Source organism: Mastigoproctus giganteus, chromosome 14 (genome assembly GCF_048544385.1).
Source record: "Mastigoproctus giganteus isolate SK-2022 chromosome 14, ASM4854438v1, whole genome shotgun sequence".
Classification (NCBI taxonomy): domain Eukaryota; kingdom Metazoa; phylum Arthropoda; class Arachnida; order Uropygi; family Thelyphonidae; genus Mastigoproctus; species Mastigoproctus giganteus.
Window position 1 is genome coordinate 119,738,905 of NC_143588.1, and position 27,331 is coordinate 119,766,235.

General features: G+C 38.1%; 1 protein-coding gene across 1 annotated transcript in view; it reads left to right on the top strand.

Annotated features, from left to right (window-relative positions):
- The window catches only part of LOC150075683 (zinc finger Ran-binding domain-containing protein 2-like), a 107,808-nt gene that overhangs the window by 55,771 nt on the left and 24,706 nt on the right, over positions 1–27,331 (top strand). Inside the window, exon 7 of the mRNA XM_090388816.1 lies at positions 10,941–11,278. Coding sequence (XP_090244942.1) covers positions 10,941–11,278 — 338 coding nt within the window. The remainder of the gene's footprint in view (positions 1–10,940; positions 11,279–27,331) is intronic.

Here is a 27,331-nt window from a genome sequence, read left to right on the forward strand (position 1 = left end):
ATTGAGCATGGACGAACTGTACAAATTCCCTTCTGTTTTTAATAATATGATCCGAGTGTCCTACAACGGGATATACAAGTTCAGCCAGAAATCTGGATGGTGCATGCATCAGACTGCCAATAAACGACACAGTGATCTGAGAGGAACCCTAGCCTTGTGCACTTTAGCCAGACCATAAAATCTAGGTAAGTGACAGCCCAATGCATGCAACCTCCAGGAAACTGAAATTGAAGCCTGAGATATTTTTCCTTCCTTAAGCCAACTCTGGACCAACTTATTAACATTGTTCTAGTCCACTCAGGGGATTCCTATGAATAATCTTATACGTAGATCTATCGCTCAGTAAACTAAGGGCCTTTTCTCGATAGTCGTTTTTGTTCAGCACTACCGTAGATCTACCCTTGTCCGCACGTAGTATTACAATATTATCATCTTGTTTTAATTCTCTTAATGCTTTTCTTTGTGCAACTATTAAATTGGAAGTAGCTTTGTGTGCTGAACGTAATGCACACAATGTCCTAATCCAGATCTCATTAGCTATGACCTCAGGCAAATTAGCCACAGCTAATTTGACTGCTATGGGGATACGATGTATTAAACTGATGTATTAAATCAAATGACCTACGATGTATTAAACTGAAATTGAAGCCTAGATTTAATAATTCTATCTATTCGTTTGTTAAGTCCTTATCACTCAGGTCATGAATGAACTCGCCTCCAGTGATTACATTACTCCCCCCCCCCCCCCCCGGCTTCTTCATAAAGATGTATGTGGTGGAAACACCTGTTTCCACTGTATACATCCCCTACTATCCGGGCATTTTGGAACCCATTTTCCATATCTTACGTTCGTGTAAGATATGCTGTGTGCAGCTGCCGCCATGTCAGAGGCTGTACACAGTAGTGTCTACAACTAAAGATCCTATTGCGGGTAATGACACTAGTGAGGTCATATATGAAATAGTGTCCTGATTGTGGGGGTGTTATGTGAGGGAAACGAAATGCAGACTGCGAGATCGCCTGGGGAGAACAAAATAGAGCACTCAAGACTGCAAATTACGGAGGTTCAGCTGTAGCGAAACATGCCTGGGAAACTGGGCATGGCATTACAGCTAAAGAACCCGTGATCGTGGATAACACATGGCTTTTGGAACTGGAAATGGCTGGAAAGTTTAAGAATATGTTCATCCAAGCGCTACAGTCTTAATAGGGATAAGGGCTGTCATATTCATCCACTCTTTGAAGCCCTTATCATACAAAGAGACAAATGGTTTAGAGTGGCCTATCCAGTTTCTGGTTCCAATGCACGAGAAGTGAACCGTGTGCAGACACCATAGTTCATGTCGCAGAACTTCTGAGACATGTGGTACATATAGATTGTTGGTCATCCTGCAACCACTATAGCTGATGAAGGCGGCCGCTGCTGCCGAAAACTCCTGTGTTAGTGGTTCAGTGATTTTATTCGCTTTTAATTTTATATATTTTATTGTATTTTATTCTTGTTATACAACATTTATTTTATTTTTCTTTAATATTTTAATATACAGTTATACGATCAGTACACATGTATTTTATTTTATCATAATAAAGGCGTTTTATAGATTCGAGTCAGTGTTATTTAGTAGAATTACAGATGAATTAAATGGACTCTTCCAACAAGACAATATGCCTTTGCCACAGAGCCATTGGGACTAGAGCATCGTTCGAAGAGCATTCCACAGATTTTACCACCATGGAATGGCCTCCCCGTTCACTGGACAATGAACCCTTTGGAGCATCTTTGAGATGCTGTGGAATGGTCCATCCGAGCTTTGGATCCTCCACTCAGGAATGTGATGGAATTACTGACAATACAGCAAGCATTGATGGAAATACTTGTGGAATGCTTCCATGAACTAGTGGACTGAATGCCTCGCCGTGTAGCTGCCCTTATCCAGGCGAAAGGTGGGCCTACCTGTTACTAGGTAGGTATCCCAAGATTTCTGTCCACTCAGTGTATATACTCCATGTTTGATTGGCTTCCTGTATATTCCAGGTGGTTTTACTACACTGTTAAGAAGAGAACTTCATATAAGACTGTATTATAATCCTCAGATCCTTTTCATCTTCAGTAGTGTTGATAAAATTAAAGCTTAATTAAATAATGTAATGAAATACTCTTATACCACATGAATAATTCAAAGTTAAAGCACTTGTGACCTAATTTACCATAAATTTAATAATCCCTTTGGTATTTCACTTGGATCCCATTAGACTCAGATGAAATTTCAGCAATTTCTTCTGTCCACACAGCTGAAGCTCTCACTACCTTTCAACAAAAATGTTGGATCAAGTATGAAAATGCTATTATACCTTTTTTTTAGTTTATTTCTGGCATAAGCAAGTGGATGTGGTTCTCACTAAACTGAGAGAAATTAATGAGGAATTTTTGTAGCATCAGTGGTTAGTGTGCTTACTATAACAAACAAGAAATTAGCTAGTGTGCAGTAGCTGTACCTGGTTTGCTCAGCTAAGGCATTTATGTGCTCCCACTTGTTTAGATTAGACAAGAAACTACTATAATAGTTTCTTTGAATGCAAAGATAAAATTTTGTGTGCCTCACAATGATTCTTTCTTCATAAAAAAAAAAAAAAAAAACAACTCTTTCTTTGGTGTACATTGCATCTACTAACAAAATTTTAAGGAAATTTATTTGCTGACAACCTCAGATTGCAAAAACTAGTGTCAAACAGAAAGTACCATATTGCCCACTGAATAAAAAAAAAAGATTGTGTTACTCACATATTTGTTTATGAAAATGTTGTTACCACAGCACCTTTCTGAGATGCATATTTGATCTTGTAACAAAATTAAAAAAAAAAAAAAAAAAAAAACTTTTTTGGCAACTATGTTATAAACTTCCAAAAAGTGATGTCTGACCTCAAATCCTCACTTCCATCATTGCTTGCTGCACAAAACGAAAAATAAAGAATGTGCTACTGATAATGAGTTGTTTGAAAATTGTACTGTTACAAAATCTTTCTTTGATATGTATTTGATATAATAACAAAATTTTAAAGAAAAATTCTCTATCGTAAAAAGGATCAAATGATGCTAATTAAAACTATTTGGGTGTCTGCATATTCTGTTATGAGCAGCAAACAATGATATAATCTGGTAAGAAATTTTTTTTTTTAAATGTGACATCAATAATATAATTTTCACCGTGATTACTCTTTTTTCTGAAGAGGGGACTTTGAAAGTTTAAGGTGCATATAACATCCTGGTCCTTGAGGGTGTTGAAGACATTCTCTAAGATATGCCAAGCCATACTTGCTATCTGGGAGTCTAAAACGCTGATGGAACTGATATATATACGGGTGACACTCAAGTCAAGTGGAACTATTTTCGGTGAAATCTAATCAGTTTGTTCCAGCCAAATCCTCTGCTTGCGCCTTCCCATTAGTAACTGTTAGTAATGCTGGATATATCCTGAATTATGGCAACAGCACACTGTGGGTGACCACCCATGTGCGAACCAATATAAGCAGGGGGTCAAGGTGTGGCAACCACACCACACGAAGGAATGCTGCCCCTCCGTGTTACCAGGCAATACTAGGTGGTAGACGATTCATCAACCGCTGCAATACCACCACTTTCCTTATCGGAGGCTTCAAGGGGCGGAACCCATGTTTAGTCTTTAGAACAAAGCTCTGTTAAACCGTCCCCCATCTCTTCCATCATGCTGTATGATGTCTTTTGAGGTTATGATGGGCATATTGGCAAGATCCAATCATCCTTACATTTCGAGGGTACAGCTCTAAAATGGTGTTCACAAGCCAGCCACTAATCAGTACACTGGACCGGACCTATTAGTAACTCTCTAGGAGGCTTCCTGATCGAGTAGTGTACGTGGGGCATTGTTGAGGCAATGTTATGTTGAGGAGCTGGGTGTATTCTTACCATGTGTATGCCATATCCAAAAATTTCATTACATCATATAGCATGTCCCCCACCTCTATTTTTTTTTTTTTTACTACTGAAAACACCGTGAATTGTGAAACTAATAGAGAAACATATCTGCGAAAAGATCAAAACCTCACGACACTTCCTCGTTCATTTCACAAATATATGCATTCTCGGTTGTAATATCAATAATGTCCATTTCCAATTACAGTCTGCCAAACCCCATGTACGTTTCTGACCGAATCTCGGTTTTCGATTGATTCAACCACTAATTATTTCAGTTGTCCTAATTTTTCGCTGTATGATTCCTTTCACTTCAAAGATGGTACTTGTGCATATGTCCGTTCTGATATTCCCTGTTGGAGACTTATTAATTTGGAATCTCCTCTTTTTGATCTTCACTGACTTAAAATCTCTCTATCACATTCTGTCAAATTCATCTGTTGCCTCTATCATTCTCTGAACTCCACTAATCAACTCTTTGAAACTTTGCTTTCTCTAGTCCAACTTTCCTAACAGTGAGGTAATTTTCCTTGATGATTTTAATGTTCACAACTTTTGCTGGCTTCCGTTTTCTAGTCATACGGACCTAGCTGGCAACATTCCCTCTAATTTATTTTACACCTGCCTGAGCAGAAAATTTTTACACGACCTGACATATGTGGCAATTTAAAATTTTTCTGCAATATACATAATAAGAATATTTACAATGAAAATTAAAAAACTTCATATTTTTTATTTTATTTATTAATTGAATGGTACAATAAAAATCAGCACAACAAAGAAAATTATTTCATGTTTCGAGAACTTTTTCTTGCCAGTTCTTATTAGAAATATCTCTCTCTCTCCCCCCCTCTCCCCCCCCCCAAACATGGAATTGCTTCTATTACCTCTCTCAGGTTTTCCCAGAAATCTTTAATATCTATAGGAGACTCATTTATTTTACAGCAACTTATTCCCAATAATAGTAATTTCTTTTCCCATATATTTTAATTTCAAGGGTTGTGATTTATTCATCAACAAAACTCCATTTTTCAGTAAACTTTCTGAGATTCTTGTGAATAAGTACAGCCACCCCTGCCTTAGCTCTTACAAGTTAGTCGACACCAGACCAAAGGAAAATATATTCTGAAGTTCATTTCTTCACCTGTCCCTTTCTTCTTTGTTTCAGTTAAGACTGCCACATCCAATTTATATTTTCCCAATTCCAATAAAATTTCATCTTGTTTTGTGCTAACTCCTCGTACATTCCAGCAGCCAACATTTATAATCCTTTTCCTTTTGCCAGTTCGATTCCTATTTGTCCGTCTGATTTTTTTTTTTTTTTTTTTCTTCTCTGTTAGGTCTTTTAACATTGAAAGTTTTATGATGAATGGGGAGCTGGCCCATTGCAACCCCCAACCTGGAGGAACAGGGTATCTTTTTTTGTTTGGTCACCAGCTACAAACCTTTCTGGTTTGGGAAGCCCTACCAGTAGCAAGCTACCACCATCATAGCTCTGTAGATCATTGAGCCACACAAGCTCCACAACCATGACAAGGTGAAGATTTCTGTAATTCTCCCATTATTTGTTTCTGCAGTACAAAGCTGATACACAACAAATTCAAACTCATGGTTCTTGCTGCGCCAACTCTCTGATATATTTACGTTTTTGGACACGTGCATGAATTTCTTGCACAGACTGCATTGAAGCATTAATTTTAATTGCTAAGATAATGTTATCAGTCAGCACCTTGACCATATTAGAGTCAGACTTCTTTTGCACATCTTGTTCCACTCTTGCTTCACACTCTTTTGGAGTTTCAGTTAACGTTCTCAAAATTCCACCTTTCTTCTGGTTGCATAATTTGGTAACTGCAACTACATGAATTCTGTGGTTGAGATGCCTTTTTAAGTAATCTAACTTCCATTCTTATCATATTTTTATGTAATTTCTCATCTCTTCCAAGCCACTCTGAACACATCCACAACCAGTCAGCATCCTTTTACAGTCCAAATTCAGCTCACAGCACCAACTTTTCTTCTTCCTGATTATCCCTTTCAGTAGAATTTATTTGAACAAATAAATTCTACTGAAATAAATTTTTTTTGAGAAAATTTTTAACAACATTCATTATGGAATTTCAGTGCAACACATTAAAATCACAGTAGTGCAATTTTAATTTGAATGTTTCATTATGTAATAATGAGGAAGTGGAGTCAAAGCTGCCCCAGATTGTTATAGGGAAATTCATATGTCTCAATGATTCCTACAACAGAATATTTTAGCTTTTTATTGAGATTAGAATAACAAAGAATAAGGTAAAAAGTGCTGGATGGAGCATTATTATGTAATAATTACACAGAAAACTATTACAGGAGGAGCCAGGGATTATAAAGTTTTACACAGAGTTCTAAAAAAGTTAAAAATAAAAAAAATATCATGTGTTGTGTGACTGAATGGCTCCTAATTAAACAAACCTTTTGGTCCTTGAGGTTGTCACAGACATTCTCTCAGATATGCCAGACAAGCTGTACTTGCTACCTGGGAGTCTAAAACGCTGATGGAACTGATATTTGGGTGACACTCAAGTCAAGTGGACCCAATTTCGGCGAAGTCCGGATGGTCTGTGACAGCCAAATCCTCTGCTTGCACCTCCACAATGGTGGGACTGTTAGTAATCCTGGATATAACCTCCATACACAAGTACATGGTGGGTGACCACCCAGGTGTGAACCAACATAAGCAGGGGTCGAGGTGTGGTGCCCACACCACATGGAGGAATGCCGCCCCTCTATGTTACCAGGAAGTACTAGGTGGTAGATGACTCTCATCAACAGGTGAAATACCACCACTTTGCTTATTGGAGGCTTGAAGTGGTGGAACCCATGTTTAGTCTCTAGAGCTAAGTTCCGGTCAACCCTTCCCTATCTCTTCCATCATGCAGTATGATTGATGACTTTTGAGGTTATGATGAACGTCGTGGCGAGATTCAATATTCCTTACATTTGGAGGGTACAGCTCTAAAACGGTGTTCGCAGGCTGGCTGCTAGTTAGTACACCGGACCGAACCTATTGGTAACTCTCTAGGAGGCTTCCGGATCAGCTAGTGTATAATCTTGCTACCTCTTCTCTGCCAGATTGGACTGGAGGGAGTCGGAGTAGTGTGTTTGCGGGGAGCATTGTCGAGGCCACGTTATGTCAAGGATCTGGGTATATTCTTACCATGTGTAGGCCTTATCCAAAAATTTCATTACTTGTCCCACCCACTTTTTCTTGCTATTGAATACACCATGAATTGTCAAACTAATAGAGCAAGCTTATCTGCGAAAAGATCTAAACCTCCCAAGCACTTCCTAATTCATTTCACAAGTATACGTGGTCTCAACGATGTCCATTTCCACTTGAAGTCTGCCAAACCCCATGTACTTTTTCTGACAGAATCTCAGTTATCGGTTGATTCAACTACCGCTCATCTCAGATGCCAAAATTATTCGCTGTATGATTCCTTTCGCCTCAAAGGTGGTACTTGTGCATATGTCCATTCTGATATTCCCTGTCAGAGACTTGGCAATTTGGAATCTCCTCTCTTTGATCTTCTCTGTCTTAAAATCTCTCTAGCTCATTGTGTCAAATTCATCTGTTGTCTCTACCATTCTCCCAACTCCACTAATCACTTGGAGCTCTTTGACTTCCTATCTTTGCAACTTGACTTTCTCCAGTCCAACTTTCCTAACAGTGAGGTAATTTTCCTTGGTGATTTTAATGTTCACAACTCCAGCTGGCTTCCGTTTTCTAGTCACACCGAACCAGCAGGTCCAGATGCTGAGGCTTTTGCAATTACTAATGACCTAGCACAGATTGTTCATTTTCCTACAAGAATACCGGGCAATCCTAATCATATTATCTTTATTATTATTATTGTTGACAGCTACAAAACAGCAAACAAATGTGCCTGAGGGTGCAGCTACAAAGAATTATTACACAGCTTCAAAGCAGAAGCTTGGAGTATACATTTCTCAAAGTAAAGAAAAAAGTAAATGTACAGATAAAATAAAACCAAATAAATCGAAGTAGGACTCATCCGTCCTATTTAAGTGAAAAGGTAGGAGTAAGGCAGAGCGCTGGTATTTCTTCACACACATTACACAATCATACAGCCAATACGCTTGATCTTTTTCTCACAAACAACCCTTCTAAGTACACGATCGAAGTGAGAGGTCCTTTAGACACTTCAGATCACAACTTGGTGGTTGTCTCTTCTCCAATGGAACCTTTATCTCATGGCTATTCCCAACCTCATGTTGTTTGGCATTACAAGAATGCAAAATGGGATGACCTGCAAGACTTCTTTTCTTCTTTTTCCTTGGTCGGATTACTGTTTCAAAACTTCTGATGTCAACGTTTGCTCATTGTGTCAGTGAAATTATTCTTGCAGGAATGGAATCCTTTATCCCACACTCCACTTTAAAATCTCTTCCTTTATCTAAACCTTGGTTTTAGCATTAGCATTAGCATTAGTAGAGGCATATGATGCAAGAAAGCAAGCTTATTCAGCATCAGCCAAAAAAAAAAAAAAAAAACCCACTCCCATTTCACCCCTCCGTTCGTTCGAAATACCTGTCCAGTTGAGCTTTAAATTTGTTTAGGCTATCAACTTCAACAACAAGTGATGGAAGTCGGTTCCACCAACCAACCACCCGCTGGCCAAAGGCAAATTTCCGCACATCTATCCGACATCCGTCCTTCCTCAATTTGAATTTATGCCCTCTGAGGTGATTATTCTGAGCAAGATGAAGAATCCCATTGGCATTGAGCATGCTCAATTTTTCCAATAAATGTGCTAAGGCTGTTCAAGAGAAGAATGTTGCATATGGTAATTGGCTTGTTTCTAATTCAGTTTCATTTTCTGCCTACACCAAAGCTCACAACAATTGTAAAGCAGTTATTAATCAGTCCAAACTAGAGTTTGAACAGGCTAAGAGTAGAAAACTTGCTTCTTGCCCTAATGGTAGCCGAGCATTCTGGTCTCTTGCCAAAGCTATTGGCCGCAACTTTTGCTCATCTCTGCTCCCACCTCTGTCCAAACCAGATGGTTCTGTTGTCACTTCAGCCAAGGATAAAGCTGACCTGCTAGCATCCCATTTTTCTTCCAGCTCATGTATTAATGATCTTGGTAAAACACCTCCCACCGTTCCCAACACGCTCCATTCAATGCCTCCTGTGGTCTTCCATCAAAAAGATATCAGAAGGATTTTGATGAATCTTGATGCTAAGAAAGCTCCAGGTCCCGATGGTATTTCTCCACTTGTTCTCAAAACCTGTGCTCCTGAACTTACTCCTATTCTTTGCCGCCTTTTTTCACTTTCTTATTCCAAAGGTGTTTTTCCTTCTGCTTGGAAATTTGCTCATATCCAGCCAGTTCCTAAAAAGGGTGACAAATCTGTCCCATTGCAGTTACTTCTACTCTTTCTAAAGTAATGGAGAAATCAATTAACCGCCAACTCTTAAACTACCTAGAAACCTTCCGTCTGATCAACGATTGCCAGTATGGATTCCGTCAGTGTCAATCCACTGGTGATATTCTGGCTTATGTTACCCATTTATGGACTAATTCAATGGAAAGGTTCGGTGAAACACAAGTATTTGCTCTTGACATCTCAAAGGCTTTTGATCGTGTTTGGCATAAAGGTCTTCTAAACAAGCTTCCATCTTATGGTTTGCCAACTGTTTTTAGTAATTGGTTATCCAGTTTTCTCTCTGATCGCTCACTGAGGGTGATGGTAGATGGCTCTCTGTCTTCTAACTTCTCCACTAATGCCGGTGTCCCCCAAGGTTCAGTTCTTTCTCCCACTCTTTTCTCTTTTGGGGATTACCCTGACTTCTAATCTCCCTTGGCACAAGCACATTACAAATATTGCTTCCTTTGCATCTAAAAAACTTGGTTTTCTCTCTCTCTCTCGGCGTTACTTTTCTTCCAAACAGCTGCACACTCTGTATAAATCGCAAATCCGCCCTGCCATAGAATATTGTTCCCACATCTGGGGTGGTGCCCCCAAAACCTCTCTCAGGCTTCTTGATTCCATTCAGAAGAGGGCAGTTAAGTTAATTAATGATTCATCTCTAACAGAGTCTCTCCACTCGCTTTCTCAAAGACATACTGTTTCTGCTGCATGCCTCTTCTACAGATACTTCCATGGGCACTGTTCTTCTGAATTGGCTTCTATAATTCCCGATCTCTCTTTCAAAACAGTCCGAACACGTGCCGCCACCAGCCAACATCCATTTACTGTCCAACTTCAAACTCACAGAACCAACTTTTCATCATCCTCATTTATTCATTCAACTGCCGTTATCTGGAACAACCTTCCTTCATACGTATTTCCTGAAAATTACAATCTACAGAAGTTCAAGTCCAATGTCAACAAATATCTTCTTTCGTCTTCTCAACCTCCAACCCATGCACGGTACTAAGTACTATAGGTACTAAGTTCTAATACCTCTCGTGTTTGGGGTTCACATAAAAAAAAAAAAAAAAAAAAAAAACATTTTTACTATTAATGTTGTTTATGAAAAGATACTCTGAATAACAAATGTGATAAAATGTGAGTTCTACAATTAAATTTTCAGCCACAGTTTTCTTGAACAATTTTAAGTTTTAATTAACACTAACTTTTAAGTAATTTTCCCCATAATTTTATAGTAGGTTATATTGAATTATATTTCAGCATTATATTTCACTAATAATTTTTGACGTTCACATTTCTGCATGAAGGAATTCAGCTGTAATTTTTCCATTCTTTTGTATTGTTTTATTTCAGTTTCATATTACTTCCTTTGTATTAAAAGAATTATAATTGTCACTGACTTATTATATATTGACTTTGAATTAATATTTAAATACTTTCTGGGAAATTGGATCATTTGAAGATTATTAAAATTAAATAAGCTGTAAGTATAATTTTTGTAATTAACAAAACATTTTTAACCTATAACTTTCAACACCATGTTTAGGAAGAAGATGAAGATGATGCTGATTTATCTAAGTACGACTTGAGTGGTTGGGGAGATGATGATGATGATGAAAAGAAAGATAAGAATGAAGATAAAAAAGATATTGTAAAGAATAACCATAATAGGACAAATTCAAGATCTCGATCACACTCCTCATCTTCACGATCATCAGCTTCCTCTCACTCTAGGTCAAGATCTTCCAGCCATTCATCCCATTCTTCCCAGCACTCTCGTTCAAGATCAGGTTCATCATCGTCTTCATCATCTCATACTCATTCATCATCCAGTTCATCAAAGCAGCAGCAAAACAAGGGAAAAAGAGCTCACTCCAGGTCCAGGTAAAAGGGAGGGTGGTAATGGTCGCAAGGTCAATATCGTTTTTCTTGCTCGTTTTTTCTGTATTATTAGAATATCTTAATATATGCAATGTTAAAGAGTTTATACAATCTTTAAGTTAGGAAAGTATAGTTATGTTTATATATATATATATATATATATATATATATATATATATATATATATTATTTTTTAGTAAACTGCATAACTATTTGCATGTCAAAGTTTTTTAATCTGTTTAGCCTTACTTTGTAGGCTAGCTGTAAAAGAGTTAACTGATAAAGTTGTAAATTTTCATTGTCATTTTTATGGAGTGTCACAGAACATGAATTTCTCTTGCAGGATATCCTAGACACCTGACACACTCTTTTGAAGAGAAATAAAGCATCACACTCTTGGAAGATTGTTGCATTTTGAAAATTCACAGGTGTGGTTACCATTGTGAATAGCAACTGACTCAGCACATAAATAAAATGAAAAAATCCTCAAAAGCATTAATGCATATCAGAAATTCAAAACTGCAGTTATTGCCAATCTGTACTGTAACTCTTACGTGTTCACAGAAAATTTCCAGTGTGTGACTATATTCTCCTTTTTAGAGGGCATTGAAGTGTGGAAAGTGAATAAAGATGGCGACTTGAGAAAATCAAAAACCATGGAGTCAGTGACTATCTTCATTTAGAGGGAATGTCAGTGAAAGAAATACATGAAGACATGCAGCAAACATAAGGGGAATCTTATGGGGTCAAAAACTGCGTTACAGAATTAAAGTGTGGACAAGACAGTTTTAAAGATGCATGCTGCAATGGGAGACTTATTACCATTTTGACACTTGCAAATGTGGATGCTTTTGCATCCATGACCCGATCATGCAAGACCACAGAATAACATTGAACCACATTGAGTCAACATTCAACATCTATGAGCTCGTTCTCAATATTATGGTGAATGTTTTAGGAATGAAAACTGTTTATTTGAGGTGGGTCCCTAAAGCACTGAATGTGGAGCAGAAGTATGGCAGAGTGAGGTGTTGTCATGAGCTAGTGCAGCATTTTGAAGCTAATGAAACTCAGTTTTGAATGGAAGTACAGGTACTCCTCGACTTACATACTTAATTGGTTTTTTTCATGTATGTAAGTGCACTTTGTACGTAAGTCCAACTTCTGTCTTATAGATGCTAAATACAGTACAGTACAACTCACCCCCAACAAACTTCACCAGGCCATATGTTCGGTATTGTTTACAGCATTTTATGATTTGTAACTAAGTTAAAAGAGGCTGAAAAAACACATAATGAATAATAATGTAGGGTACAGTATTTATTCAAAAGTAATTTAATCTAATACCTGTAAACAGTACCGCATAGTTAGAGGCCTGTGCGCTCTGGATTCATTATGGTGAGTTATTACATAGCACAGAACAAAACAGAAGACAGAATAAATAAATGACAAGTTTAATGTTAAATTGTAAAACACATATTAAATACATACAGTACAAATAGCTTTTGGTTATTATGGTAACCTTCATTAGTCAAACTGAGAGTTTAGGAATGTAGCACATAAAGGTATGTAGTGCTGGTCATGTATAGTGAACTGCGTGATGTAATAGTTAACTGTTTGATGATGAAGCCTGTGGTTGTGACGTATGTGAATGCTGCCAATATTTGTCACTCATGAGAATGGTTGCTTCAATAATAGGGTGAACACGACATCCACTGCTTCTGTTGACTGAAGTATTAGAGCACGTGATGTGCAACGGCTCCAACCAGGTGTGGTGTCCGTAATGGCAGGACCGCTTGACAACCACGACATCGCAAGGCAGGTCAATGTCATGTTGAGTTGACCAGAAGTGCTTGGCAATGGCTGAGTGTTCTATATCCACTAAGTGGATAGCTCTTTCGTGTTCTGAAAGATGTTTGCTGAGCCATCTCTTAGTTTCTCCGCATTTCTTGCCATAGACTAGTCCACTTTGTAGCAAGGTTCACCATCGAACTGGTGTTTTCACTCTAGAGATGAGGGATCGCAATTTCCTGCCCGAGAGCTGTACGCACTTTATCCCATGTGATTTCAGGACCCTAGAAACCTGCTGTGATAGATTTCGGTAGTATGGGATAAAAGCACTCGTTGTGGAGTCATTACCTTGAATTTTCCTGTTGGTCGCTACATGGTCATATGTCTGCAGGTCACACCTGTTGAGGGTACTGGTGGTATAGCCACACCTCGCAAGGTCTGCCTTGACCGTAGCGATCTCGGTGTGCCTCTCATCCACAGAACTAGAGTGGGTCCAGGCACGGATTAACAAGGTCCGTGCAGTGCCAAGAAGATGGCTGCGTGCACGTGCTGATCGATAGTTGGTAAATTGGCCAGCACACATTGATTTGCAGTAGACAGTTGTGTTCAATCAAGTGCCCTCATGTCGGACAAGGGTGTCTAGGTATGGTAGGGTATTGTCCGACTCTAGTTCGATGGTGAATTTTATGAAAGGTAACAGAGTTGAGGTTGCCCTAATCTCTGGAGCTTTTATCCCATACTACCGAAATCTGTCACAGCAGGTTTCTAGGGTCCTGAAATCACATGGGATAACTACAAAAACATCATCCATGTAGTGACACCAAAAGGCAATGGGATCTGGATCTGGTATACCGTTAAGACTCATTGTCTCCTGTTGTGGCTCACCAAGTTATCAGTTGGTGAAGTTTGTCTTGGGGCTCCTTTCTCTCCTAGTAGGCAAGACTGCCAACACCGTTTCCAACAGTGGTGAATTTATAGAACGGATCCGAACCCTATCCATCTCAGAGGAACAAATCATGACATCATTTGATGTAGTGTCCCTTTTCACCTCCATCCCAGTCGAACTTGCCATCACATGTGCCAAGAAACTCTTGGATAGTGACCAGACCCTTGGTAGCATGACCAAACTAACACCAGATGATATCTCCACCAACCTCAGACTTTGCTTAACTGGTGTCACAATTATGTTCAATGACTCCATTTACCAATAGGTGCATGGCACAGCATGGGTTCCCCAGTTAGTTCAGTCACGGCAAACATCGCGATGGAAGAATTGGAGGGTCGTGCATTTACGAATGTACCAGATCCTGTTACCTTTTGGTGTCGCTACGTGGATGATGTGTTTGTAGTTATCTCCAGAGATTCAGGCGGCTGACTCTTAGACCACCTGAACTCTGTCGCCTTTCATAAAATTCACCATCGAACTAGAGTTGGACAATACCCTACCATACCTAAGTATGTATGGTAGGGTATTGTCCAACCCTTGTCCGATGTGAGGGCATGCGCTTGAAGACAACTGTCTACCGCAAACCAATGTGTGCTGGCCAATTTACTATCGGTCAGCACACGTGCACAGCACTGCAGGGACCTTGTTAACCCGTGCCTGGACCCACTCTAGTTCTGTGGATGAGAGGCACACCGAGATCGCTAAGGTCAAGGCAGACCTTGCGAGGTGTGGCTATCCCACCAGTATCCTCAACAGGTGTGACCTGCAAAAATATGACCATGTAGCGACCAACAGGAACATTCAAGGTAATGACTCCACCACGAGTGCTTTTATCCCATACTACTGAAATCTATCACAGCAGGTTTCTAGGGTCCTGAAATCACATGGGATAAAGTGCGTACAGCTCCCGGACAGGAAATTGCGATCCCTCATCTTTAGAGTGAAAACACCGGTTCCCACCTTACTACAAAGTGGACTTAGTCTACCGCATTTCTTGCCGTGACTGCACTAGCTGCTACATCGGAGAAACTGGGAGAAGGCTCGACAAACTTCTTTCAGAACACGAAAGAGCCATACACTTAATGGACATAGAACACTTGGCCATTGCTGAGCACTTTTGGTCAACCCGACACGACATTGACCCGTACCACGATGTTGTGGTTGTCGATCAGTCTCGCCATTACGGGCATTGAGCATCATGCTCTAATACTTCAGTCAACAGAAGCAATGGAAGTCAGGGCCACCCTATTATTGAAGCAACCATTCTCATGAGTAACAAATGTTGGCAACATTTGCATATGTCACAACCACAGGCTTCAACATCAAACAGTTAACTGTTACATTATGCAGTTCACTATACATGACTGGCACTACATGCCCTTATGTTCTATATTCCTAAACTGTCAGTTTGACTGATGAAGGTTACCATAATAACCGAAAGCTATTTGTACTGTATGTATTTAATATGTTTTACAATTTAATATTAAACTTGTCATTTATTTATTCTGTCTTCCGTTTCGCTCTGTGCTACGTAATAACTCACCATAGGGTAAACAGTATTGTATAGCATATAAACAAGACTTTTTTTTTTTTTTTTGGTTGTAAAATTTAAAACAGTAAAAAAAAAAGATAAGCAATCAATTACATGTACAAATTTCAACTATCGTGATATGCACAAGTGAGATACAGAGTATCAAGTTTGCAGAGCTTAAAAAATAGGAACGAAGAGAATATTTTGAAAATTTATTTATTTTTTATATGATTGAAGATTTCATGGAAGGGGAAGTTTACATTTTACTATAATGTAAAAACCCACCGAATTCCAGCTATTAATGCAAATGCAATAAGATCTAGTTTACTACCCGCTTATAATAGATTGCACTAACAGAAAAGCCCAATAAACTGGAAATTGCAAATTGTTTTTATTATTTTATGGTAGTGACCTCCGGAAATGTGCTTTAGAAAAATATCACACAGGCATTCAAAATTGATTCTTATAACCAAACAGCAATAAATGATGTTGGAGTAGGGTTTTTGGAAGCATCAGCGACTAAGGCCATATTGCTCCATTTATACCATCTGTAAATTGCATGTGGTCTGTGGTCGATTTTCTGTTTGCTGGACGAAAAACCTGAGTTTCCAGGACAATAAGTGGTGAAAGTGTAGTGCATTTTAATGGTTTGGATTGGTTTTTTGAAATTTGATTCTATAAAGCAGGAGTGGCCAACTTAATTTGTGATGCGATCTACTTTTTTCCTTCAAAATGTGCCGCAATCTACCATCTCAAAAATTTCATTGCACATGGTTAAAAAAGTTAATCAACATATATTGAAAAATGTTGTTTATAAATTTTAAAATTCAATACAATTCAGAATTCTTATTTTAAATTCATACGTATTTAAAATTTTAATTTATGTGAAGTTTGTGTCTTCATCTCATCTGCCAAGCTTTCAAAATCGGGGATAAACTGTGATAAGGCCAACTGTAAAGAATCTTCTGCATGCAAGTCTGTAAGAGCACAGCGAGTCTTTGTTTGTTTCAAATACGAAAAGGCCGATTCACATAGATATGTGGAACCAAAACAGGAATTAAAAAGATCACTGCATTTTTTTTACATTTGAGTAATTTTCTCGGCAAACATATTTCCACAACTCTTTTTCTGATGATCTGGCTTTTAGGAAGATATCGTTTCGCAATGTAATAATTTCATTTTCAAGTAATATTTTCTCCATGTGAAAAATCGCTGCAATTTGTTTCGTATCTAAGTCGACATTAAATGGATAAGAAATATATTGAACAATTGTGTGCTCCAGCACACAATGTGCTCCTTGTTTACCAGTTTCTGGCCAAAAAGCAAATCCTTGTGTGTGAGCAGGCACCCTGCTTGTCAGACCTAGCAAGTTGACTTTTTTTTTTTTTCTTCCCTAAACTAAAAAGTATACTTAAAGGAACCCATTTTCAGGGGGGGAAAAAAGGGCAAAGGGCTTACAGAAGATGACTTCCATCATCTTCTGTAAGCCCTTGTGCCACTGCAGGTGCTCCAGCACACAATGTGCTCCTTGTTTACCAGTTTCTGGCCAAAAAGCAAATCCTTGTGTGTGAGCAGGCACCATGCTTGTCAGACCTAGCAAGTTGACTTTTTTTTTTTTTCTTCCCTAAACTAAAAAGTATACTTAAAGAACCCATTTTCAGGGGGGGAAAAAAGGGCAAAGGGCTTACAGAAGATGACTTCCAGAAATATGTCTGTGTATGGAAGAAATGTATGGAACAATGTATGCAAGCCCTGGGCTTGCACACACTGTTCCATACATTTCTTGCATGCACAGACTTTCATGCAATTATTTTGAAGGAGATAACTTATAACAAATTATTTTGTTATATTTATTTTATGCAACAGTCTTGTTATTTAAAAGCCACATTTGATAGCTTGGCTGTGTACTGGCGTGACAGTATGGGTTAACCATACTCTCTGATAGTTATTCATTTAATTATTAAATAAAATTTCATATTTCAGAAAATTTATGGCATCAATAATACAAAGAAAGGTACATTCAGTGTAACATCATTTTATTTTATTTTTTTATGTTACACGTCAAATTAAGGGATTTCATAAAAATGCAAAAGTTAAATAATTACTTTATTATGTACAAATAGGTTCAGATGTTTGTGGTCTAAAATTTTGTTGGTAGTGCAGATTTAGAGTGCTGGTCTACAGCATGTGGAAGTTTGTATGCAGTTTAAAAGAGCAATGTAGTTTTTGCCAGACAAGATTTAGACTTGTTCTTGTTTAGATGACTAGAATGTATTTCAGCTAGCATTTTTAGATTATATTCTTCAGAAAAACAAATAGCAATATGTTGTCATATTGACTATTTCTCTGAGATAGGTAGTCAGTAATGATAAGCATACTGGTCATTCTTGTTATTAAGTAACAAAGTGTTTAATGGTTTTAATAAAACTTGAAAACATGTTGGTCTTGAAGGAAATGGCAGAGAAAACTTATAGCAATGTAAATTATGTGGACATGTTCAAAGAAGACTACAGTGTTTGAATCCTCACACTTATTTCAGTCAAGTTTTAAGGTGCCAAATGAAAGAGAAATGAATTTTGATGCCTCATTGGTTTTGAAATTACATTGTTTTTCCCCTCATAAATGAGATTTGATTTTATCTGAGTGAATTGTATGTTTCACATAGCCAGAACATCTGACTAAAAAAAAAAAAAGAGTAAACTGTAGCCATTATCACCCCACTGCAGGATGGAAGCCTCCTCAACAATTCATGCTGGGGGAAATGGACCATAATCTGCCACACTGGTCCAGTGCTGGTTGGCAGAACAACCGTATTTAGCAGTCAGGGGCTTGAATCCCAGTCTACCAAAAAGCGTGTGCTGCTGCACTCCTGCTTCTGACCACTCGGCTACGGAGGTCAGCTACCCCACATTTTTCATACCATTATTGAGAATTAATAATGGCTCATTTCCTTTTTGAAAGTTGGCAGGAGGTACCTGCATACATTCCAGATTCAACAATGAGGGTATCGGTTGAAATCTTTAGTGATTATTATTTTATTTTTTTCTCTGAGTATATGATGATAAAACCAAAATCTCTGGTCCCTTCATCCTAATTTTTTATTTGGGGATATTTAAAACAAAATATGTTCAGTCTTTTGTCATTGTCTGTTGGATTGCTGTGGAACCCTTTATACAGTGGAGTCAATCGGAAATCGCAGGGTTAGGTTCCGGGCACCAAAAATTTTACCTACCACTTTGCATCGATTGTTTTATTTTATTAGCATTCTTCATAGTTGTAGTAATAGTCGATGGAGGAATATTCATAGTCCTATGCACATTAGGGTGGCTTTCACCAGATTCCATCCTCCGAATATTGCACTAGGATTAAATGAACTTCTTTTACCAGACATGGCGGGCGCAATTTGGCCTGAGCAGCCCTTGCACCAAAAATAACAATAACCAGACATGGCGTTTCTTTATTCTATTAAATTAAAAACTTTATAACACGATTGGCAAAAACTGCACACGGATATCACTATTAATTTTATTTAATTTATTAATAGCACAATTAATAAAAATGCTAGCGTAATAAATTTCCAACATGTGTAAATAGTGTAAACAACAACCAAATTAATGGTTCACCACATGGACATTTACTTGAGGTTGTCACAGACATTCTCTCAGATATGCCAGACAAGCTGTACTTGCTACCTGCGAGTCTAAAATGCTAATGGAACTGATATTCGGGTGACATTCAAGTCAAGTGGACCCAACTTCAGCGAAGTCTGGACAGTCTGTGGCAGCCAAATCCTCTTCTTGCACCTTCGCGATGGTGGGACTGTTAGTAATCCTGGGTATAACCTCCGTGCACAAGCACACTGCGGGTGACCACCCAGGTGTGAACCAATGTAAGCAGGGGTCGAGGTGTGGCGCCCACACCACATGGAGGAATGCCGTCCCTCTGTGTTACCAGGCAATACTAGGTGGCAGATAACTCTCATCAACTGGTGCAATACCACCACTTTGCTTATTGGAGGCTTGAAGTGGTGGAACCCATGTTTAGTCTCCAGAACTAAGTTCCAATCAACCCTTCTCCATCTCTTCCATCATGCAGTATGACTGATGTTGTTTGAGGTTATGATGAACATCATAGCGAGATCCAATCTTCCTTACATTTTGAAGGTACAGGGAACATCTAAAACGATGTTCGCAGGCCAGCCACTAGCTAGTACACCGGACCGAACCTATTGGTAACTCTTTAGGAGGATTCCGGATCAGCTAGTGTATAATCTTGCTACCTCTATTCTGTCAGACAGTGACTAGAAGGAATCTGAGTAGTGTGTATATGAGAGGAATTGTCGAGGCCATGTTATTTCAAGGATCTGGATATATTCTTACCATGTGTACGCCATATCCAAAAATTTCATTACTTCGTACAGCATGTTCCACCCACTTTTTCTTACTATTGAATACACCATGAATTGTCAAACTAATAGAGTAAGCTTATCTGCGAAAAGATCTAAACCACCCAAACACATCCTAGTTCATTTCACAAATATACATGGGGCGTCTCCGTGGGCAGGAGCAGCAGTGTGTAGCACGCGCTTCTTGATTAGACCAGGCTTCGAGCCCGTGACCACCAAATACGGAGGATGCGGAAAGGTCAGGGAATGACTACTGCATATCCCCGGAGCAATATGGCCTTAATTGCTAATGCTCCTTAAAAAAAAAAGAAAAAAAAAAGTGGTCTCAATTCTAATCTCAACGACGTTCATTTCCACTTGCAAACTGCCAAAACCCATGTACCTTTTCTGACAGAATCTTAGTTATCGGTTAATTCAACTACTGCTCATTTCAATTGCCCAAATTATTCGCTGTATGATTCCTTTTGCCTCAAAGGTGGTACTTGTGCATATGTCCTTTCCGATATTCTCTGTCAGAGACTTGGTAATTTGAAATCTCCTCTTTTTGATCTTCTCTGGCTTAAAACCTTTCTACCTCATTATGTCAAATTCACCTGTTGTCTCTACCATTCTCCACTAATCACTTGGAGCTCTTTGACTTCCTCCCTTTGCAACTTTACTTTCTCCAGTCCAACTTTCCTAACAGTGAAATAATTTTCCTTGGTTATTTTAATGTTCACAACTACAGCTGGTTTCCGTTTTCTAGTCACACCAACCCAGCTGGTCGAGATGCTGAGGCTTTTGCAATTACAGCTAGACCTCGCATAACGCGAGATCGATTAACGCGATATTCAGTTAACGCTATTTGAAAAATTATACCACTTTTCACTTTACACAATGTAAATTTCCATTTAACGCGATCTCTTTTTTTTAATGCGATAGTTGAAAAAGATTTGAATCGCGCGTTAAGCTTACCGCGAGTTGTACGGTCAATAAACAAACGTTTGCCTTCTGCCCGCCTCGGTGTGTTCCATCAACCATCGGAAGAAGACGTGTTTGTCTCCTGCTAATAAAGTCAATGCAGACTTGCATTTAAAAATTCAAATTTTTAAATGAGCCAGATGAAAATGTTACCGCGAAGGAGATAACAGTAAAAGAATTAGATGAAATCTTTCGTATCGCATAGAACCTCAAACAAAAGGATTGATGTTCTCTGCGATATTTATTTCGCCAGGGCCCAGAGAAGATTGTTGTCGGCTATCGGAAATTGACTGATGAAAAGAGAAAGTCAACACTGTTCAAATATTTCCGCAACAGTAATTTCTTCATTGTGTATTTTATGTCAGAGGTTCCCAAAGTTTCTCAGTTCACGGCGCCTTTAATGTCTCAGTAATTTTTTCAAGGCGCACCCAGACCAAAAGAAATACCTAACAGTTTCGTATAGTAATTAGGGCCAAACAACTTAATAAGAAATGCTGAAACTGTGAACTACCTCGAGCTAGTAGTTCGCGCGTTGTCCGCCAGATGTCGAGTATCGCTGTGTTTCCCTCGGAAATTTAAAATATTCCGTGGCGCACAGTTCAAGAACCGCTGTTTTATGAAATAAACACTTAATTCCATAATTATTTTCATAATCTTTTACATTATATACAGTTAAAAAGTTACTTAAAAGGTATTTTTAAAATTCTTTATGGACATTCCAGAAGGTCAAGGACCAATTATAATTTTTCCTATTGTTTATTATATTCGATTAACGCGTTTCTGTTTTGCGCAATACGCTCGCGGGATGAATTAATTGCGTTAATTGAGGCCCGCCTGTACTAATGACCTTGCACAGATTGTTCATTTCCTACAAGAATGCCGGACAATCCTAACCATACAGCCAACATGTTTGATCTTTTTCTCACAAACAACCCTTCTAAGTACAGTCTAAGTGAATGGTCCTTTAGGCAGCTCAGATCACAACTTGGTGATTGTCTCTTCTCAAATGGAGCCTTTATCTCATGGCTATTCCCAACCTCATATTGTTTGGCATTACAAGAATGCAAAGTGGGATGACCTGCGAGATTTCTTTTCCTTGGTTGGATTACTGTTTCAAAACTTTTGATGTCAATGTTTGCTCAGATCGTGTCAGTAAAATTATTCTTGTAGGAATGGAATCCTTTAATCCACACTCCACATTAAAATCTCTTCCTTTATCTAAACCTTGGTTTTCCAATAAATGTGCTAAGGCTGTTCAAGAGAAGAATGTTGCATATCGCAATTGGCTTGTTTCCAATCCTTCAGTTTCTGCCTACACCAAAGCTTGCAACAATTGTAAAGCAGTTATTAATCAGTCAAAACTAGATTTTGAACAGGCTTAAGAGTAGAAAACTTGCTTCTTGCTGTAATGGTAGCCGAGCATTCTAGTCACTTGCTAAAGCTATTGGCCGCAACTTTTGCCCATATCTGCTCCCACCTCTGTCCAAACCAGATGGTTCTGTTGTCACTTCAGCCAAGGATAAAGCTGACCTGCTAGCATCCCATTTTTCTTCCAGCTCATGTATTAATGATCTTGGTAAAACACCTTCCACCATTCCCAACACGCTCCATTCAATGCCTCCTGTGGTCTTCGGTCAAAAGAATGTCAGAAGGATTTTGACAAATCTTGATGCTAAGAAGCTCCAGGTCCTGATGGTATTTCTCCACTTGTTCTCAAAACCTGTGTTCCTGAACTTACTCCTGTTCTTTGCCACCTTTTTACACTTTCTTATTCCAAAGGTGTTTTTCCTTCTGCTTGGAAATTTGCTCATATCCAGCGAGTTCCTAAAAAGGGTGACAAATCCCTCCCATCCAGTTATTGTCCCATTGCAATTACTTCTACTCTTTCTAAAGTAGAAGATGTCGTAATGGAGAAATCAATTAACTGTCAACTCTTAAACTACCTAGAAACCTGACGTCTGATCAACGATCGCCAGTATGGATTCCATCTGTGTCGATCCACTGGTGATATTCTGGCTTATGTTACTCATTTATGGACAAATTCAATGGAAAAGTTTGGTGAAACACAAGCAGTTGCTCTTGACATCTCAAAGGCTTTTGATCATATTTGGCATAAAGGTCTTCTAAACAAGCTTCCATCTTATGGTTGGCCAACTGTTTTTTGTAATTGGTTATCCAATTTTCTCTCTGATAGCTCACTGAGGGTGATGGTAGATGGCTCTCTGTCTTCTAACTTCTCCACTAATGCTGGTGTCCTTCTAACTTCTCCACTAATGCTGAAATCAATGGAAGGAGGTCATTAATGACCTCCTTCCATTGACTGGAAATCCTATCCATAGTTTTGCCGATGATAGCACATTGCATTCCACTGTCCATTTTGAGAAACCTTGCCCTGCTGAATCAGCTTCAACTTCTCGATTATCTGCTACCAGTTTCTTAAATGCCGATCTCCAGGTGATTTCTCCAGTGGGGCAAAGACAACTCAGTTGATTTCAATCCTTCTAAAAGTCAGTTGTCTTATATCTCACAAAAACGATTCTTCTGCTCCTATGCCTATCTTTGGTGACACTGATTTCTAGGCAAAATGATGTATCTGTTTTGGGGATTACCCTGACTTCTAATCACTCTTGGCACAAGCACATTACAAATATTGCTCCTCTGCATCTAAAAAAATTGGTTTTCTCTTTCGCTCTCGGCATTACTTTTCTTCCGAACAGCTGTTCACTCTGTACAAATCGCAAATCCGCCCTACCATGAAATATTGTTCCCACATCTGGGGCAGTGCCCCCAAAACCCCTCTTAAACTCCTAGATTCCATTCAAAAGAGGGCAGTTAGGTTAATTAATGACTCCTCTCTAACAGATTTTCTCCACTGTCTGTCTCATAGATGTGCTATTTCTGCTGCATGCCTTTTCTACAGATACTTCCATGGGCACTGTTCTTCTGAATCAGCTTCTATAATTCCTGCTCTCTCTATCAAAACAGTCCAACTTCAAACTCACGGAACCAATTTTTCATCTTCCTCGTTTATTCATTCAACTGCCGTTTTCTGGAACAACCTTCCTTCATACTTATTTCCTGAAAATTACAGTCTACAGAAGTTCAAGCATAATGTCAACAAATATCTTCTTTCGTCTTCTCAACCTCCTGCAACACTGTACTAAGTACTATAGGTTCCAATACTTCTTGTGTTTGGGTTTTCATTAAAAAAAAAGTACCCGCATCCACGAGTGGTTACTTTGATGGCGGGAATCTTTCTTGTCTCTGATAACGATGTGTGAATTGCCTCAGATTGTCCTAAATCACGTGAGCAGTGGATAGCACAATATGATGGCGATAAATTGTCTGACAATTTTTAACTTTCAATTTATAAAAAATTTACAAAAAAAAAAAAAATTTGCAAAATAAAAAAATAAAAATGCCATTGTGGCTAGTGATCGGCGCTATTGCGAATCAGTGCAAATCGGGCCACAGCAAAACAAGGGCTACCTGTACTGTGTAATAAGACACAAATATAACAGTAAGTTGATAAAACTTCTATGACTGTAGTGAACTTTATGGCTTTTTTGATCATTCTCTAGTATAGTGTGTTAGTTGTCTGATGGCACCAGGGGTTCTCCCCCATCTCTGCTGTCCTATAGTATAGTGAGAATAAGTTGCAAAGACTGGTTATTAGACATCTATGTGGGGAACTGATTGGAATTTTTAAGGATTTAAAAGGGTTGCTTAAGCCAATTGTGGATATTTTACCCTGTCTCAAGTAGTGCAAATTAGTGGGCATTCATTTAAGATAAGAAAGAGGAATTACAGATTAGATATAATTAAATTGTCTTTAGCCAAAAGTAATGCTTATGTAAATTTAAAAAGAAAGGCTGAATAAAAGACTTGGATGAAAATAGGCGTCAGGAGATGTATGAGTTACAGTAATAATCTTCCTTGGTTCATATGCATGTTTTTTTTTTTTTTTTTGCATAATTTTGTCTTCCCTGATATAAGTGCATTCAAAACTTGAACATGTTTTTTTCTCTCTCTCTCCTCAATTCATTTAAATCTGGTGTAAAACTTGCTTTTGTTTGACAAAGTGGTTTTCTGAATACAAGTTTAAATTAAATAATATCTAACTTAATGCTCTCAAAAAACTAAGTTGGCAGCTTGCTTCTCCACTATGTACCTGCTGTATGAATGAGCACATTCTGTTTCTAACCATAATAACTGCAATAAATATGCCAATCTGCATATATGAACAAAAATCTTTAATAAAATAAAATAACTAGAATACAGGATAAAACTGTATATTTATTTTAAAATAAAATACACTGATAAAATGATGGAACTATGAAGTTAAAGGCAATAAAAATAAAATAAAAATATATATAAATTATTATAGAGTTAAAGTAATAAAACAACCAAAGTTTTCAAAAGCAGCAAAACCAAAGTGGAAGTTGCCACCTTTGAAACCAAAACTTTCAAATGTTGACAGTCTCTTTTATCAACAGTGGAATTCTACAGTTACAGTACATCCTTAAATAATACCAGCAGGATCATGGCTCATTACATGTTACTAAAGGAACATGGGAATTATTCTCCACACATGCATGCACTGAAACCAGAAATGGTCTTAAAGTATGCCAGCCATATGGGAGAATGGAGGTGATCCGTCAAACCATATTCTCTCAGTGGATATGGTGGAATATGAAGATGTCTATGAAAAGGACTTGTTATCATTAGCATTAGTAGAGGTTACTTTCTTGTTAAGTATAAGCTTACTTTCTTGCATTATATGCATCAGCCAAAAAAATAAAATAAAACCCCTTTCACCCATCCATTCACTTCAAATTTTGTCTAGTTCTGCCTTGAACTTATTTAAGTTGCTGACCTCCACTACAACAGATGGAAGTTTGTTCCAACTATCAACCACCTGCTGGCTAAAGGCAAATTTCCACACATCTATTCTACAATTGTCTTTCCTCAATTTGAATTTATTCCCCCTCAGTGAGTAATCTGAGCAAGGGGAAGAATCCCATTAGCATTGAGCTTGCTCAATCCATCAAGGCCTTATACACCTCAATTAGATCACCTCATGGGTGCCTAGTCTGTCTCCAGAAGCTGCAATTTACAGAACTTAAGCCTTTCTTGGTAACACCAACCCTTTATTCCACTCACCAATCTCGTTGCCCTTCTCTATACTCATTCCAGCAGCTCGACATCTTTCCTAAAATGAGGCCTCCAGACCTGTATACAGTACTCAAGGTGTGGCCTGACAATTTCCTTATACAAAAAGACAATCGCCCCCTTATCCCTGCTAGAAAAATTCCTGTATATCGTTGACAAGACAGCATGAGCTACTCTTGCAGCCTTTTTGCATTGCTCAGAAAACTTCATATCTGACTGCACAATTACCTCCAGGTCCTTTTCATTCTCCACTACCCTGAGTGTAGTGGAGAGTTAGAATATGGAATGGTTTGTATTATATATCTTGCAAAGGGGTCTGCTAATCATCTATATCATTTACAGATGGAGGGAGTTGTTGCTAACAACACAGGCAATACATTACTGTTAAGGAATCATTATCCTCTCAAGGGATGCTTGATACCTTAACAAGGCATTCATCAAACTCTTGCCTGATTATATTTACAATCTTGATAATGCTCTGAACATTGTTTCCTTGATATCTTATGTCTACTACTGCCTTGAGCATCTTCAGCAGTAGTGGAATTCAGTATCCCTGGCTTCCATTGGTAGCTCTTGTGACCTCTATGCATGATTTAGTATCTGTCTTTTATAGTGTTTAAAGTGATTCTGCTGAATAGGCAGCCATCACTATATCTGATTACAGATGGATTATTAATTTCTAAATATATGACAGGGTACTTCTTTGGAAATTTAAACGAATGGACTGCCTTATTGTACTTGGTTATTTATTTACTTGTTAAAAGTTTCCATATTTCAGCAGGACTGCTTATAGAATTATATCAGAATTCAAATTATATTTGTTATGATTGGCAGTCATACAGATTTTATTAATAATTCAGTAATCTCAGGAATTAAAGTTCTGCTTAATACAAGGTTGCACCCTTTCCCAGAAAAACAGCAGGTTATACCTATGAATAACTGGATTCACATTGGTATCAAAACAAAAATTAAAAACGATTGGAGAAAAGAATTTTGAAAAACACTTTAATCATAACTTTCTGTGGAAAGAAAATACAAGTAATATATGCATTTTTGTTTATTTGATTTGTTTTCTCATTACCTAATTTTATTTTTTTACTTATTTCATTAGCAGAGTTCGTTATCAATTTTAGTAAATAAAATTATAAAATACACTGTATTTTATTATTTTGTAAAATCCAAATTTTCAGTAAACTGAGATGTCTCTGGTCCTGTTTATATTGGATTATCAAAATGACTGTATATTATTAT